The sequence below is a fragment of the Oryza glaberrima genome, chromosome 8, assembly GCF_000147395.1.
Source record: "Oryza glaberrima chromosome 8, OglaRS2, whole genome shotgun sequence".
Lineage (NCBI taxonomy): Eukaryota > Viridiplantae > Streptophyta > Magnoliopsida > Poales > Poaceae > Oryza > Oryza glaberrima.
Genome location: NC_068333.1, coordinates 20,659,827 through 20,675,470, shown reverse-complemented (window position 1 = coordinate 20,675,470; position 15,644 = coordinate 20,659,827). Strand labels below are relative to the sequence as shown.

Here is a 15,644-nt window from a genome sequence, read left to right as displayed (position 1 = left end):
TTCCTACTTGGACTCTCCTTTTCTTTTCTAATTTCGGATTTTATTTTATTTTTATTCCGAATTTTTATTTTTAATTAATATCGTATTGTGTTCTTTTAATATTTTTATTTTTTATTTTCAATTCTAGTTGCTTCAAAATTGTATTCCTATTTGAACTCACTTTTAATTTTTCTAATTTTGAATATTATTTTTTTATTCTGAATTTTAATTAATCTCGTATTGGATTCTAATATGGATTTTTCTTTCAATATTGCTTATTTTTAATTCTGAATTTCAGTTAATTTTAAATTGTATTCCGACTTGAACTGTTTTCTTCTTTTCATTTTTGCTAATTTTGTATTTTAATTTTATTTTTATTTCGGATATTAATTAATCTGGTATTGGTTTCTTATATGAACTCTTCTTTCAATATATTCCTTATTTTTAATTTCGAATTTCAGTTATTTTTAAATTGTATTCCTACTTGGACTTTCCTTTTCTTTTCTAATTTCGGATTTTATTTTGTTTTTATTCCGAATTTTGATTAATTTCGTATTGAGTTCTTATATGGACTCTTCATTCAATATTGCTTATTTTTAATTCCGAATTTCAGCTCTTTTTAAATTGTATTTCGACTTGATCTTTTTTTTTTCTCCGATTAATGTGGGAATTTCTAGCCTTCACAGCGAACGTGGTGCCTCCTTTCAAAACTGTTTTAATAATATAATAGATAGATAGATGGTAACTTAAAAACAAGTGATGTAAGCAATATGGTAAAAGAAAGTTTTTTTTTCAATATATGTATATATTTTTAAAATTCATTTTGAGAAAACGTGAAGGAAATAATCAACTGAGCCGAACTTGACACCCCATATAAGGTAGTGCTTTGGAGTAGGACGGGCTTCCATGCTGACAGGGATGATGTGGAACCCCCAAGCTGAAGTGGTGCAATTAATCGTCGGCAACGAGAGCAGAAGGTCCACACGCACATAATGCAGGAGTGGTCTCGCAATACATCTACGGTAAATTCTCCAACTCAGCCGTTGCTTGATCTCCAGTGTTAAAAGTTAATACTACTAGCATCCAGAATTTACTCAAAAAGAAGATTGTGGACAATGCCCTATGCGCACTCTGTCAGACACTCAGACAGATACTGAAACGGCGAGCCATCTCTGTTTTGCTTGCCCCTTCGCAAAGAGTTTTTGGCGGGCTATCGGCTTTCAACCAAATATTGAACAAGATGAATTTTACACTTCTTAACAAAGTAATTTGAGATACCTAAATTTTACACTAAATTTTTTAATACCTAGAGATACTTAAGTATATAAAGATACCAAATTTTACATTAGAAAATATGGTATCTCTATGTGCTTTCATAAAGATAGTAAAATTACACATTGAAGAAACGAATTTCCTTTATCTACACCAATCGTCTGGAAGAATACCCAACAAGATGTTCCACCTGCTTCCGCAGATTGTTTCTGGATACTTTGGCTGCATCGCCATGATGTGGTCTTCGCTAGGATCGGCCCTGACAAAATACTTACGGAGATACTAACTTCTGGGTTGAAAGACTAAATAGCAAAGATAGGGATATAATCCCGGTTTGGAAACAGTTGTTTTCTTCCTCCCTGAGAACTCTAAATTTGATGTAACCTTTGTGTCTCAAAACTATTCTCTTTGAATGAAATTCAGGAGGGGAATCTCTCCTCTCCGGTGACTTGGTCTTAAAAAAAAAAAAACTACTAGTACCTAGAGGACCTGGCATGGCCACTCCTTGTTGTCTTATTCTATGGATCGGCACAATCACAACGGCAACCCTGCACGATAGCAGCGCACGTCAGGCAATCAAACCTAAAACTTTCTATTCCTCCGTTTTATACTATAAAACATTCTAGTATTGTCCATATTCATATATATATATATATATGTTAATATATGTCTGGATTCATTAACATATATATAAATATTAACAATGCTAGAAAGTTTTATAATATGAAACAGAGGAAGTAGTTTTTATACTTCATATTATATAGAAGTTATGTATAGAAATTATATACTCAACGAATGATTTCTTCAAAATAAATTCTCAGCCAATCAACCCTCTTTTTTCATTCACTTAAGAAATAGTTTTTTTCATTTCCCCCCTTTTCCCCCTTTTTCTTATTATCAACTCTTTTACTATTTCAGTTTTTTCTTACGCGTCAAATATATTTAACACTACGAAACTAACTTAGGTGAATGTTGGGACTGTCTTAATCCTGGCTAAAGTCCACAAGCATACAAACGTAGGAGCTTTAGTCAGACGCATGACTGTCACGTATTGGCACACGTAGCACCACCGATACGAACTGCAGTTGTCTACTTGCCCACCTGGCGTTGCCAAGCTGGTGGGAGCCATCTCCATTGCTGCCATTCCAATTCTGGCTGTCCTGGCTGGACTGATGCGCCATGTCAACATTCAAATTCAAGTGCTTGTCCATTTACATAACCTTTTCTTTTCTGTCTAGGTGGACTTTAGTACGTGTGACAGTTAATAGGGGAGCATATCTGTATGTATCAGATACATGCATGCTCCAGAATTTCTCTTCAGAGTAGAAGAAAGAAAAGGAAAAGAACAAAATGATAGAGCATGGCACAAAAGATACCCTTTTTAAAAATAGGAGTATCCTTTTGACTAAAAGTTCTTCTAGAAAAATTCGGAATTAGTAAGTGATCAGTGTCAGTGTTAAGATTCAGTAAGGCCCATTAACAGGACGGCCACTAGTGTTTAGTGGGCCAGTGAGGTGCAGCTGTGCAGGCCCACTAGACAGAACCAATTCCCAATTTTGGGTTGTAATAGTAGCCGAAATCTAGAAGATACCGAATCTGGTATGGCTGTAAGCTAATAATGGTCAGTAAGGACCAGAAGAGGGATATGTACAATGTATAAAACAAAACTCATTTTTTCTGTCGCTGTTCGATTAGTTTGCTAGCAATGCAGTTGCTTGCTAGCTGGTGGATGGTAGAGTTCAAAACTGCCAAACATGAAATAGCCGCAGAATTTAAGTTTGGAGTTTGGACTAAATATACTCCAATAATAATAGCTAGTACATGTAGTGCTTTTAAGATAGGAGGTTTCTAAGGATCCCTGCATATGATAGCAATGAGGTACCAGGTCTAATAATTTTTTTTGAAAGAAATCAATACGATATTGTGCTATTTCATTGAATGTAAAGGTAAAAAATACAACCTCTAGGTGTAGGAAAAATACTGTACATGGCTTGATTTGAGAGAAATTCTCCAAGCCACTTGCTCCTGCCATAGCCCAAGTTTGCCTTCTTTATTTTTGCCATAAGGCTTTTTTTAATGGAATCAGCACGAGATTGTGCTATTTCATTAAATATAGCGGGAGAAAAGTACAACCCCTAGGGGAAGAAAGAAAAAAAGCTATACATAACTATACGTGTGGAGGGATAAACTCGCTAAGTTTTTTAAGCTCCGGCAAGAACCCAAGTTCGTGTTTCTTCCTTTATTTTGGCCAACAATTTTTGCCATAAGGCAAGGAGCCACAGCCTCCTTTTGCTCGAAAACCGTTGATTTTTTTCTTTCCGGATTTCCCAGAATGTCTAATACTTATATGTATCAGGTCTCGTATATGAATGTTAGACCTGATACCACAGAAGTACAAGGCCTGATACGTATGGATACCAACCTGATACACATTAATCCACAAGAAAAATGGAGGAGCCTCAATGAAGCCTAAACATCCCCAAACAAATTACAACTACGACACCATGGATAGAAAAATATTGTGGCGGATTTCTGTTGATTGAGCTCAGTGAGAGAGAAGCTGTTGTTCAACTGATCATCTAAAAGGGGGAAGATGCCTCGAGCATATCCACCAGCAGGCAGCGATGGGATTCTAACTGATGAAATTTCAAGTGTTAGTTTCAAATGTCACCTTTTTAAATAAATCAAAATAGCAACAATACTTCTCTGTCAAGTTTTAGTTTGTCGGCTCTGACGGTCACTGTAGGTAGGAGGAACACGGAACACCAATTCTTCAGTGGAAAGCAACATGATATATATCACTCTCAACTCTTCATGTGTATTTCCCTTTACAAATGCAAAAAAAAAAAAAAATTCCAGCAATTAGCTGCAAACTTGTGCTACACAAAAAAACAAGCCATTCTGCCCTTCTACAGTGTCCAATCCATACACCGTGGCAGGTCTACGTGGCCAGAAGATACCTGAACCTGAACTCGTACGGCACAACCTGGATAGGCGGCGGCGACGGGCTCCGGCGGCTGGCCTCGACGGCCTCGACGGCGTGCCGCCGCCGCTCGCCGGGCAGCTGCAGGCACACCCAGTCCATGAGGGAGCTCACGTCCTTGGTGAAGTCAAGAAGGTACCAGTGCAGGAGCTTGGGGATCGAGATGCTGGTCGCCGTCGAGACGCCGACGGCGGCCTGCAGGTAGTCCCTCTTGGCTGCCTCCAGCTCTTCCTCGACGTGGCAAGCCGTGTACACCCTCACCTGCGTAGAGAGAAAAATACTCCTATGTCATCAGCATTTCCAATACCAAAGGAAATGTAGCCTAGTGGTGGCCGTGTAAAAAATACCATTCTCTAAAAAAATCAATACTGGAATACGCTTCTCTTAATAAAATCAACATTTCCAGTGCAGTGAGGAGTTCAGTATCATATTCAGTCTCACAATTTCAGTACTAACATTTTGAAATTTCCGAAAACAAAACAAGTTTTACTGAATTTTGCAAAAAAGAAAAAAGGAAATCAATTTAACAAAATCTGTTTAAATTTCCGAAACCACCTAAATGTTTATGCAGTCTGAAATAGTAAACCCTGCTCACATTGTAGTGGTCTGCATTTTACTGCCTAATAGTGATAGCTTTATATTATGCTGAATTCTCACACATTAGTAGTATTCAGTACTCTTCCCTAGACTGCAAGTCTGCAACCAACTTGATTACACCAAACGACTTATATTTGTGCCCTAACAAATATTCCTACTGTACTTTTCAGTACAATTAGTAAAGTGCAGCTTGTTCAACTTTTGCCTTTGCAGCTTGTTATAATCGCAGGCTGCTAGAGTGCTAGCTGGCTAGCTGCCACACAGAGCTTCCCGGCAAATTCATGATGTAGCAGTTGAAAAGATACACACCATAGTACCATACACGTTAACTTTTGTTCCTTTTTTCAATCTGAAGTTAGCTAGCACATGCAGAATGCACACCGAGAGCAGAGAGAAAATTCACCGGCACGCCGGAGAAACTTACCGCCGGCGAAGACCAGCTTCCGCAGGACAGCGCGAACGTCACCGACGGCTCAGGCCAGTCCAGTCCAAAAACCCCTCTCGCCGCCGCCGCCGCGCCATTGCCGGATTTCACCCCCTTCGGGTTCACCTGTCCACAAAGGCATAAACATCATCTTATATCCTCCTCATCTCTTCGCTTATCAAGATTCCTGTTATCCCGTCATATTATACGGAAATTGTGGGGACGCTTTGACTCCCGTGTCGCTCTCTGAGGCGACCCGGGAGGAGAACAGGACTCCCAGCGCTTTTCCCCTCGTCGCCCACCTCGCCGGCGCCGGCGCCGGCGCCGCAGCCGCCGGCGGCGCCCCCACCCACCTCCTCCCTTTTCACCTCCTCCCTTTTCACCTCCCCCTTTCACTTTTTTCCCTTTCCCATTTCTCCCTTTTCCACCTTTTCTGCTCAGATCCAGTCCTAGGCTGCTGGCTAGTTGCCCGGTCCTGTAAATCCTCACCGCCGTCGTCGCTTTTCAACTTGCCACCGTTCGAGCAGGTCACCGGAGAGTGCAGGTCCGCTGGGTTGGCGGCAAGGCTTCCTCCTCAGTCCCCTTCCTAGAGAGAGGGCGGCACGGTGGGTCTCGCCTGGCTCCGGCGAGCGACGCAGTGGAGGTGATGTCGACGGCGGGAGCGGCCACGCCCAGTGGCAGTCGGCAAGATTCTGGCAGTGGTGGAGGTTGCCGGTTAGTGGGGCGCTCCGGTGATGGGCATGGTTGCTGTGTGGCGGCAAGTTCTCCATCACCGGTGGTCTCAATGGGCGGTGGTGACAGGGGCTAGCCCACCGTTCCTTCCTTTGTCACCGACGGCGTCGCGGACTTGGTGAGTAGCTGTTCTGGATGGAGATGGAGCTAGTCCTCTATCCCCTCCTTCGTCAGCGGCAGACTTGGTCGGCGACAGCGGCGCAAAGGTGGCAGCGGGCTGGGAGTCCGAGAACGGAGTAGGATTCTGATGTCAATGGCGGCCCTATGGGCGGCGGAGGCTTAAGAATCCGACGAAGCAAACACAGTTGCTTTCAACTAGTGTCTGGTCGGCTAGTTCTGACCAGAGGACGATGGATGAGGGTGGGCTTCCCGGCTGCCGTGGCATCGGTTCACTTGAAGCGGATGAAAATGACATCTATGGAGATTCGCAGCGAAAACGCACTAGGGGCAGTGGCGACTAGATGATTTCCACTTGTCGATTTTGGCCGTTTCAGTTGAGGATGTCAGGATGCAGGGATTTACCGAGGTTGTAGGTTTTCTTGCTTTTTGGTTTTGTGTTCTCCTCTTTGTTAAGGTGTGAGTCTAGTACTCTTGTATCCTTTTGGCTGTGTATATCCCTTGTGGATATAGAGGCCGGATTAATGAAAATCCATTATCTAAAAAAAATCTCTTCACTTATGTTTATGCTTATCAGCTAAAATTTAAATTTTCAACCTTAAATTTAGAGTTGATTTTGAGGTTTTTTTCATCGAAGTTTATTTTTCAGCTTTTAATTTTAAATCGCTAAGAACATGTATATGATTTTTTTTATTCACAAATTATTTTTCTTTTGCAAATACGCCCGAACGATGGGGCGTCAATCTTTTGTACCATGAAATCGATCAGATAAGTTTTCAGGCACACGGCAATGATGCTAGCATCTTACTCTTACATGCTTTGCATTGTAGGGCAGCCTTAGGATGAAGTGCTCGATCGTCATGGCGCTCAGCACGCGCCCACCCACGTTGATTGTCGCCTGCGGCAGCAAAGAAAAACAGCCAACTCACTCTTGTCAGAGATTTTCTCCATATCACCCTTTTATCTTTTGCTCTCGAGTTGCAGATGCATATGCTGCACGTAATGAATCTAGAGAAAGAAGTAAATGTGGATGGATGGATGGATGGAACCTTGGGCATCATTGCCACCAGCGTTTGTGGGGTGGTAGGTGCTCCATGCTCAAGAAATGCCTGGAGTTGCAGAATAAACAAGCCTGCATTAGTGTTAGATCAGGAGACATGTCACTTTGATCAGATTAATGAATTCTGTCAGGCTTTGCTAGCGAAGACGAGCTGTGGGTCAAAGGATAATGGAGCCAAGGTCGTCAGTTGTTTATGGCTCTGCAGATGATCAAGGAAGCAGGAAGCATTTTGATACTGAGGTTTAAACGTTTAATAACATGACAACATGCAGTCCACAGACATGCCGTGTATGCTTTCTTGTCCAATTATTTAAAACAAGGCGCACAAAATTACACATGGCCAGAACTATCTAGGTGTATTTAAGCAAACCTAAACAAGCTTACAACCGTTGGAGATTTCACATCAGTGTAAAAGGGAGCTAATCAAAGTTGTCAATCAATCATGCTGAGGGGAAAAGCAAAGGAGGCCTCAATTATGAGGGACAGCTTACATTCATCATGCAGGAATTGTAGGTGTTGATCCAGAATGCTAACTTCTGCTGATGGGAAAGGCCCACTAGGTCAACTGAAGAGAGCTTCTGGAGCAAGGCCCTGATTTTTGCCAGGTAGACACTAGACAAGATCATTCCATGAACATGATAGGTCAAACAGAAACCAACTCATCACACAGCAGAATCTAGTTTGTAATGACAGATTAGTACAGTAGTAGTAGTAGTTACCCCAGATCAGTGGAAACTCACTTCAATCTCCTGCCAAGAAGGGAGTTGCTGCTGTCAAAAACATTCTGATCGAATGAAGTGGCATCAACTGCTCTGAATTGCTTGTATGGACCAATGTCCCTGCTACCCAATTCCAGGACGCCGTAGGGGTCGCCGGCGCAGGCGGCGCCGTCGGAGCTCTCGCAGGAGCCTGAAACCGACGGAGACGATGATCGGTCCTCATCTTGGTCACTGGAGGACCTCATCTGTGAGAAGATATTCAGTAGGCACGTCAATAGCTCCTCAGACACTTTGTTTGCTTCTGTCGAGATGTTTTCTGAATCATTGACAGTGGTGTCCTCAGTACCTTTCTGATCTTTCACTGCACTAACTGTCTGAAACGAAACAACATTAGCGAGCAAAATAAATTTAAGCACACAAAAACAAAACATTGGGCTAAGTCTTGTACCTGAAAATCGGCACATTTCTCCTCTTCTGGATTACTGCATTTTGGCACGGTTTTCAGAGGGAACCGGCTGTGATCTCTGAAAGAGTTGGTGGTACACGATTGGTTCTCCTTCCCAGGACGATCACCTCCATGGTTCATGGAAGGAATAGTCCTTCTTGGCGTCTGCTTGACATTGGTGACTCGCTTCAGAGACGACCAGCTAGCACTAGCAGCTTGGTCGGGAACTTGGCCATGGCGCGCCAGCGTGCACCGGTCGGTGTCGGAGAAGTACGCGCTCTTCGCCATGGAGATGGTGACAGCCTCCTCGTAGAGCCCTTGCCGGAAGCTGACGACCTGCTCCTCGAGCCGGACGACCTCCTCCTCCAAGACCGCGACCTCGGCGAGGAGCTCCAGCGTCTTGATTTGCACAATTCGGCAAAAAAACAAAATGATCAGGGAGATGAAATCCGATCCGTCTCACAAGCTGGAGCTAAGCTGCAGCCATGGCGATGGCGGCGGCGGCGGCCGGAGCTGGATGTTACCTGAGAAGGCAGGTAAGGTGGAAGGCGAGGGAGAGCGCCGAGTGGCCTCGTGAAGGCGCGCTCCAGAGCTCGGTGGACGTTCTCCTCGTGCCGCAGCTTCTTCCTCAGCTTGTCCACCTGCAACCCAACAAGAAGGCAAAGCGTTCGAACATGCTACTAACTGATTGTGTTTTAGCTGATCAATTCGATCAAAAACTGAATTTCTAGGCAAGGAGAAAAGATAATGTACGTCTTGCTGCAGTGCAATCTTCCTGTCTCTCCTGGATTGGCTCCTGTTCATGATCATCTGGGGCGCCGCAGCATTGGAGGACGACGCCTTCATCGCCGGAATCTTCGAGTTGGGCCTCTCCATCACCTTGATCAGGGCGGAGAAGAAAACAAAATGGACTCGTTTAGATGCAACAAGCGACAGTGAATTAAATACAACGCGGGGCTGCAGGAGCGGGGAGCAATCAAGATACCGAATTTGAACTGCTCTCGACTGGAATGGATCCCCCGGAGCCCATTTCAAAAACTCAGAGCGAAAACCATCCGAATTGGCACGCGAAAGCAACAGGAGTGAGGTGTACAAAACTTGTTAAACACAGAAAGCTCTGGTGAGCTTTGAAGCCGTAGCAATCAACCGCTCCCTCCAAGAACACAAAAAAAGAAAAAAAGGAGCGCAGAACTCGTCTCCCGAAGACACCCCCAAAAGGCCTCGAAACGCAAAGAATTCATGCGCCCATCTCCCATGGGACGCGAAAGGCGGCAGCTTTGTTGCGATCCGAGGAGCACGCAAGAGTCAAGGACGGCAATAGACACACACAAAAAGAAAAAAAGAAAACGTATTGGAAACAACACAAAAAAACGCGAGGAATATCATCATTAGCGCAAACTTTCCGGCGGCCGGAGCCCAAGAAAGGGAGTGGAGTGGGGGGAAGGAATGCAAGGGGAGAGCCACGTACCTTGTCGCTCCTCGGAGGAGCCCTCACGCCGCCGTGCCGCACCGCCGCCGGTGACGTCCTCCTCCCCACGCTGCCACTCATCGCCTCCCCGGCGCCGTGTGCATCACCTATCACCACCAGGGTAAGGTTGGGTGGCCACTGGCACGAACGTCCAATCGGCGACGTAGGATCGGAGGAGCCAACCGACGCCGCCGCCGCCGCGAGACGAGGAGGAGCCCAGAATGCGAGGCAGAACCCGGCGGTGAAGTGGTGATCGCGGGTTAGATTCGTCTCGTACTCTCGCGTGATGTTTCTTCTCCTCCTCCGCGTGGGTGGTGGTGGTGTTCGCTTCACTATGGCTTCCTCCGTTTTATTCGCGGCTTGAAATCGATCGGTCACGCCAGGTGAGGTCTCCTTTATTTTCATTTTTCTTTGTTTCTCGCCGTGCTGCCGACTTGCGACGCGACGAGGTGGTGGGCGGTGGGATGGCCGAGGCGATCGAGCGATCCACCGGGTCGGTTTGATGGTTTCTGCCGGGCTCGGCTAAGGAATATTGTGATGGGAAGAGCGGGCTGGGCCGGTCAGGTCAGCGGTGGCCGGGACGGGACGGGGGGCCACGCGGTCAATCATGAGCTCGTGGTGGCCTCGCTTTCCACCTTTCCAATATCGCACATATTTTCCCCTTCGCATGGGAAATAGTAGTATAACTTGGGAATATATCTGGATGTGTTCAGTTCGGATTCCTTCCTCCTGATGCGCAAAACAAAATTACGGATTAGCACATAATTAATTAAAAATTGATTAGAAAACTTAAAATAGATTGTAATACGATTTTCTATAATGGCTCTTCTATATTTTTTTAAAAAAAACATTTTTTACAAGTTTACGCGTCGAAAATGAGGGATAGAAGTTAGGATAGTGGTCAAAAGAAACTCAACCTTAAATGGAAACTTAGGAAGTATTTAATTAAAACGTTAAAAAAATCTTTGAAAAAACAAATATGTATTCTTTGTCCCAAAATACCGAATCTTAGAGATGAATATGGATATATAATATATGTTCAAATTTATTTCTACAATTGGATTATTTTGGGATAGAGTGAGTAGGTAATAACAACCTATAAAGTTGCATGAGCAAACTCAATTTCGTTGCTGAGTATGAAATTAACAAATTATAGAGGAAAACACTCCTGTTTTTTTTTCTTTTTCAGTGTTTCTCATTTTTATATCTCACAAATGAAATTGAGTTTATCCATGTAACTTTGCATAATTGTATAATACTATCTTAGCTATTTGTAAGGCTTTATATATATATATATATATATATATATATATATATATATATATATATATATAAAGACTTTTATATCATTGTTTGAGATATAAATTTGAGAAGCATGAGAGAAAAAGAAAAAATAATAAAAGGAATAGCGTTCTTCCTTTATGATTTGTTAATTTATATCTCATTAACGAAGTTGAGTTTTTTCATGGTGTGATATTTTTTAGATTTACTTGAGAACTCCTGTAAAAAAGTTTTTAAGTTTTCGTCTAGAATGTGGATTTCACTTTCCACCATATACTTTCCCCACTTGGCACTCCCTGGTAGTAGTAGTCCAGTATTTTTGTTCCTTCCCCTTCTTTTCTTCACTTGCCGTTAGCTGTACCTGTCTGATCTGACTCTGATCACTGCTCTGTTTGGAAAAAGCTTAGCTGCATATGCTTACGAAGCAATGCAGCTACTACTACAAAACTTTTCCAAGTTGACACGGTGTAAAATAATTAGTGGATGCGAGGCTTACACAAAAAACGCAGCACTCATTTTGCTCCCCTGCAAATTTGGTCGCTGCAGCTGTTAACAAGTTAACACTAGATCAGAGCAAAAGCCGAGGAGTCTCAGGCTCGTCAGGTATATAAAAAAGCTCTGATCTTTTAAAAAGGATCAGCTTGGTTTATAAGTTTACGAGTGTAATGGTATCCAAATGGTCGGTTTAGACGAGTGTGCTGCTGCTTCCATGATGCATCGCATACGCAAAGGCCGGCTCTGCCATGTGAGGAGTTCATCTTTTGCAGTGCTATCCTGTTCATGCAACGCACAGCACATCGTCAGAGACTTTGCGAAAAAGACAGGGTCGTGGCGAAGTGTTGTGTGTGTGTGTGTGTGTGTGTGTGTGTATGCAGAGAAGCTGGGCATCACGTCGCCCTGCAAAATTACAAGCGAGCAGGAACACGGAGGTAGGTGAAAAGCGTGTGGGGGGTTTTTAATTTTTTGCTGCAAAATGATCCGTATTTATCGGTCGTTTCCTACACAGAAATGGCAGTATAGTACTGTACAGCTGTAGTTCTTGTCGACCTAACAAAAAGCTTCTGCATTTGTGGACTGTCACTAAGCTAATCACCCCGTTGTTTTGGAAAACAATGTTAACTAGTTAATAACAAAAATAGTTTCAGAACGCCCGGTCGTTCTGCCCCGGGGGCGACGCGGGTGGCGATCCCCGCCAAACCTCCCCCCCCCCCCTCCCCCCGCCTCGCCGCCGCCCGAGCCACCGCCGGCAAAGCCAAGCGGCTGCAAGGACGGAGGTGGTGGGGCTCTCTCTCCCTCGCTCGCGGTTAAGGCGGTCGGGGCGCCGGTAAGACAGAGCTCAGGGCAAGGCGCCGAAACCAAGGAAGAGCCGATGGCAGCATCCAGATTCGGCACCGGGATGCACGGATCCGGTCCCCCCATGGCCAGATCTGTTGCTCCGGGCGGCGGAGAGCCAGGTCGGCGAGTTGGCGGTGTCGGCGGCGTGGAGTTGGCGGCATTGGCAGATAGAGTTGGCGGCCTCGGCGGTGTGGAGGTGGCGGCGGTGGCGGCGGCAAGCACGATAGCGTCGGAGGCACGGGTGGCCGCGGCAGGCATGGAGGCGCGACTGTTGTGGCCGCCGGCGGGCTGTGGCAGGCCGGCGGCTCGAGGCGGGTCGCCGGTGCGAGCGGGCCAGCGAGTGGACGTCGGTGGCAGGCGTCGGAGGCTGCGGATCTAGAGGAAGCTACAAAGGTGGAGGATGGCGCGCTCGCAGCGGCCTTCTTCACGATGGCGGGGTGGCGATGGTGGCGGGGTTGGTGGTGGAGCGACAGCGGCGGTGGTGGAGGCCAGGGGGCGGAGAACTAGGGCTGCGGCGGCTGTGGCTGTGGTTGTTGTGGCGACCGTGGCCGTGCCTACGGCGGGAGGAGGCACGACGGTCTCGGACAACTAGCCAGGGGCGTGGTAGACGGCTACATCTGACCAGCGCAACAGCAATTGGAGGAGGGGTCGGAGGTCGGCTCAGCGCAGAGAGGCGCAACCGATGGCAGCGGAGGTCGGCTTGACGCGAGGAGGCGTGGCCGGCAGCGGTGGAGGCCGGCTTGGTGCGGCCGGTGGCGGGAGGCCGGATTGGCTCGATGAGGCACGTCTGGTGGTGAAGGAGGCCGACGTGGCGTGATGAGGCGCGACCGGTGGTGGAGAAGGCTGAAAGTGCATCTAGGCCCCTAATGATTTTGGTGATTAATTACAATGCGATTAGAGAGGACTAACATTTTTATTTAAGCAAATGTGAAGGTTGTTATGTCCTCAATGAGTTAGCGTAATGCATATCCCGCCGAATACGTTGATGTGATGTGATGCGGCAAATGAGCAAATGGCATTTTGTACGTTTTCGTTTTTCTTGAGTTAATAGGAAAGCCGCACTATTAAGAGGGATGATGCATTTACATACGAGGAGTGATCAAAGTGCTCAAAATCTTTTTTTTTTTAAAAAAAAAAGTGTTTCTCCTCAGTTTGGTGTGTTCTGGTTTTTTTCGGAGTTTTCCGAAACTCATTTTCGGACTTTTCGAAAACACACAGAACCAGTTTTTCGCTTCTGGAAATTTTCGGATATGTCCGAAAGTGATTTTCGGACTTTCCGAAAAAGACTGTGAAGGCAAAAGTGGTTCTATATATTTTCGGACTTGTCCGAAACTAATTTTTGGATTTTCCGAAATTCTTCAGTAGAGTCATTTTCACTTCTGTATATTTTCGTACTTGTCCGAAAGTTATTTTCGGACTTTTCCGAAAACATCCAGAACGATGTTGTTGGTACTGGAAATTTTCGGACCTGTCCGAAAAGTTTTCGGAATGTCCGAAAAATCCTTCGTTGACTTTGCTGTTGGTGCTGGGCTGGAATTTTCGGACATGTCCGAAAATCTTTCGGAATATCCGAAAATCTCAATTATTGTGCATAACGGGCAGAATCTGGGCTGTGGCTATAAATAGCCCCCTCCCCTCACTTGTGAGGGCTGCTGGTTCCATTCCAATCATTTGTGCCCTTGGCTTGCTCTCTCTCTCTAGCACTTTTGAGCCTTGCTTTCTTGTTTCCCCTCTCACCCGTGTTCGATTTGGATTTGGTGTGAGTGTGAGAGTTGTGGATTCAAGTTTGTGTGAGTGCTTGTTGTTGACTTCGTGAAGATTTGTGAGCACTTGCATCATCTCCGGGAGTTCTTTGTTTCATTTGTTACTCTTGGAGGTTGAGGACTCCTAGGCGACTAGGTGTCGCTCCCGAGCCACCGATCTACTTGTGGTTGGCCGGGAGAAGTTTGTGAAGGTCGGATCTCACCTCCGAAAGGGAAGAGATACCCTTAGTAGAAGGAGGAGTGCTTAGTGCAACCTCTTGAGGAAAGGGTTAGCTAAGACCCGACTCTTAGTGAGCTCCTCAACGGAGAGTAGAATCCCCTCAAGGATTCGAACTTCGGGAACAATCTCGTGAGCTTCATCTTTGGTGACTTTACTTCCTCCCTCTCCACTAGCTTTGCTTGTTTGAGCCGCTATAGGTCTAGTTGCTGTTTGTGCTAGCATATTCTTGTTGTAGGCAACTAGATCTAGGATTTACTTTGCTGTTTGTGCTGACTCCGAAAATTTTCGGATATATCCGAAAATTTCGGAAATATCCGATAATTACTGCTTCCGCTTTTAGTTGATTTTTGAATTAGCCTATTCACCCCCCCTCTAGGCCTAATTGACACTTTCAAAGGCGACCACGGTGCGAGGAGGAGCTGCTGGTGGGTGTGGCGCGGTCTACGACGCACGACGGCTAACCGGCCGGGGGCGCCGGTGCAGGGGTCCCACATGTCGGTGGAGGTTGGGCGGTGGTGGAGCATCAGTGCGTCAGCCGTGGACTCGCAAGTGGTGAGCGGCAGGTGAAAACCTAGCCCGGCCTTGGCCGGACCGACAACGATGGAGCTCGAGTGTCATTCCCCCTCCTAAGGGCATTGTCGTGCCGTCTCACCCCTTAAGGGTGATTGCCGGGCGAAAGCCTAGTCTTCGCTCTTTTGAGACCTTGGTGGACGATGGCGGTGGTTTTCGTCGCTTCTCTCCTTGGAGTTGTCGTTTAGGCATCCCCTTGCCGAAACCACTCGAGCAATTGGTGCAAGCACACTCTAGATTTTTCATCCTCTTGTGGTAGCGTCCTAGTTTCTATAAGTTGACCATGTCGGAGGGCCTAGGGGGAGAGGTGCTCCATCTTCTCTCTCACCCTCTCTCCCTAAATCCGGAAGACGTGGATAGAGTTGGGCTTTGTGGTGGTTGTAAGAGCGTTTTTTGGGCGATCTCGTTTGTGTTCCATTTTTGGCCTAGCGGCAGTCGATCACGCTTAGCGGCGACCGGTCCGGTGCTAGCCTTCTCCCGGACCTGTGTGTTGGTGCTGTCGGTGTGTGGGTGGTGGTATATTTTTTGTTTTTTCCTGGTTACGATCATGCAGGGTTATAATTTTATAATTGTTTTCCGCTCTATCAATAATTGCACCGTCTCATGTGAGTCGTTAAAAAAAACTAGTTAATAACATTATTTTTTTGGTTAGTGTCTGAAGAAGATTAAAGGAAGCTGG

General features: G+C 45.7%; 1 protein-coding gene across 4 annotated transcripts; it reads right to left on the bottom strand.

Moving 5' to 3' along the window:
- Window positions 1-3,269: 3,269 nt before the first annotated feature.
- Window positions 3,270-10,291, bottom strand: LOC127782535 (uncharacterized). Of its 4 annotated transcripts, none has more exons than XM_052309784.1 (10): window positions 9,797-10,291; window positions 9,082-9,207; window positions 8,853-8,969; window positions 8,332-8,727; window positions 7,905-8,257; window positions 7,656-7,755; window positions 7,154-7,213; window positions 6,913-7,002; window positions 5,256-5,381; window positions 3,271-4,495 (listed from the first exon to the last, which is right to left on the bottom strand). In XM_052309784.1, the coding sequence occupies exons 1-10, from the start codon at window positions 10,199-10,201 to the stop codon at window positions 4,193-4,195; spliced, it is 2,076 nt and encodes a 691-aa protein (XP_052165744.1). In that variant the 5' UTR covers window positions 10,202-10,291; the 3' UTR covers window positions 3,271-4,192. The 4 variants fall into 4 exon arrangements, with proteins under 4 accessions (XP_052165747.1, XP_052165744.1, XP_052165748.1 ...); XM_052309788.1 differs by lacking the exon at window positions 9,797-10,291 and adding an exon at window positions 9,314-9,758; XM_052309785.1 differs by having other exon boundaries at window positions 3,273-4,495; window positions 6,919-7,002.
- Between the last annotated feature and the right edge of the window lie 5,353 nt (window positions 10,292-15,644).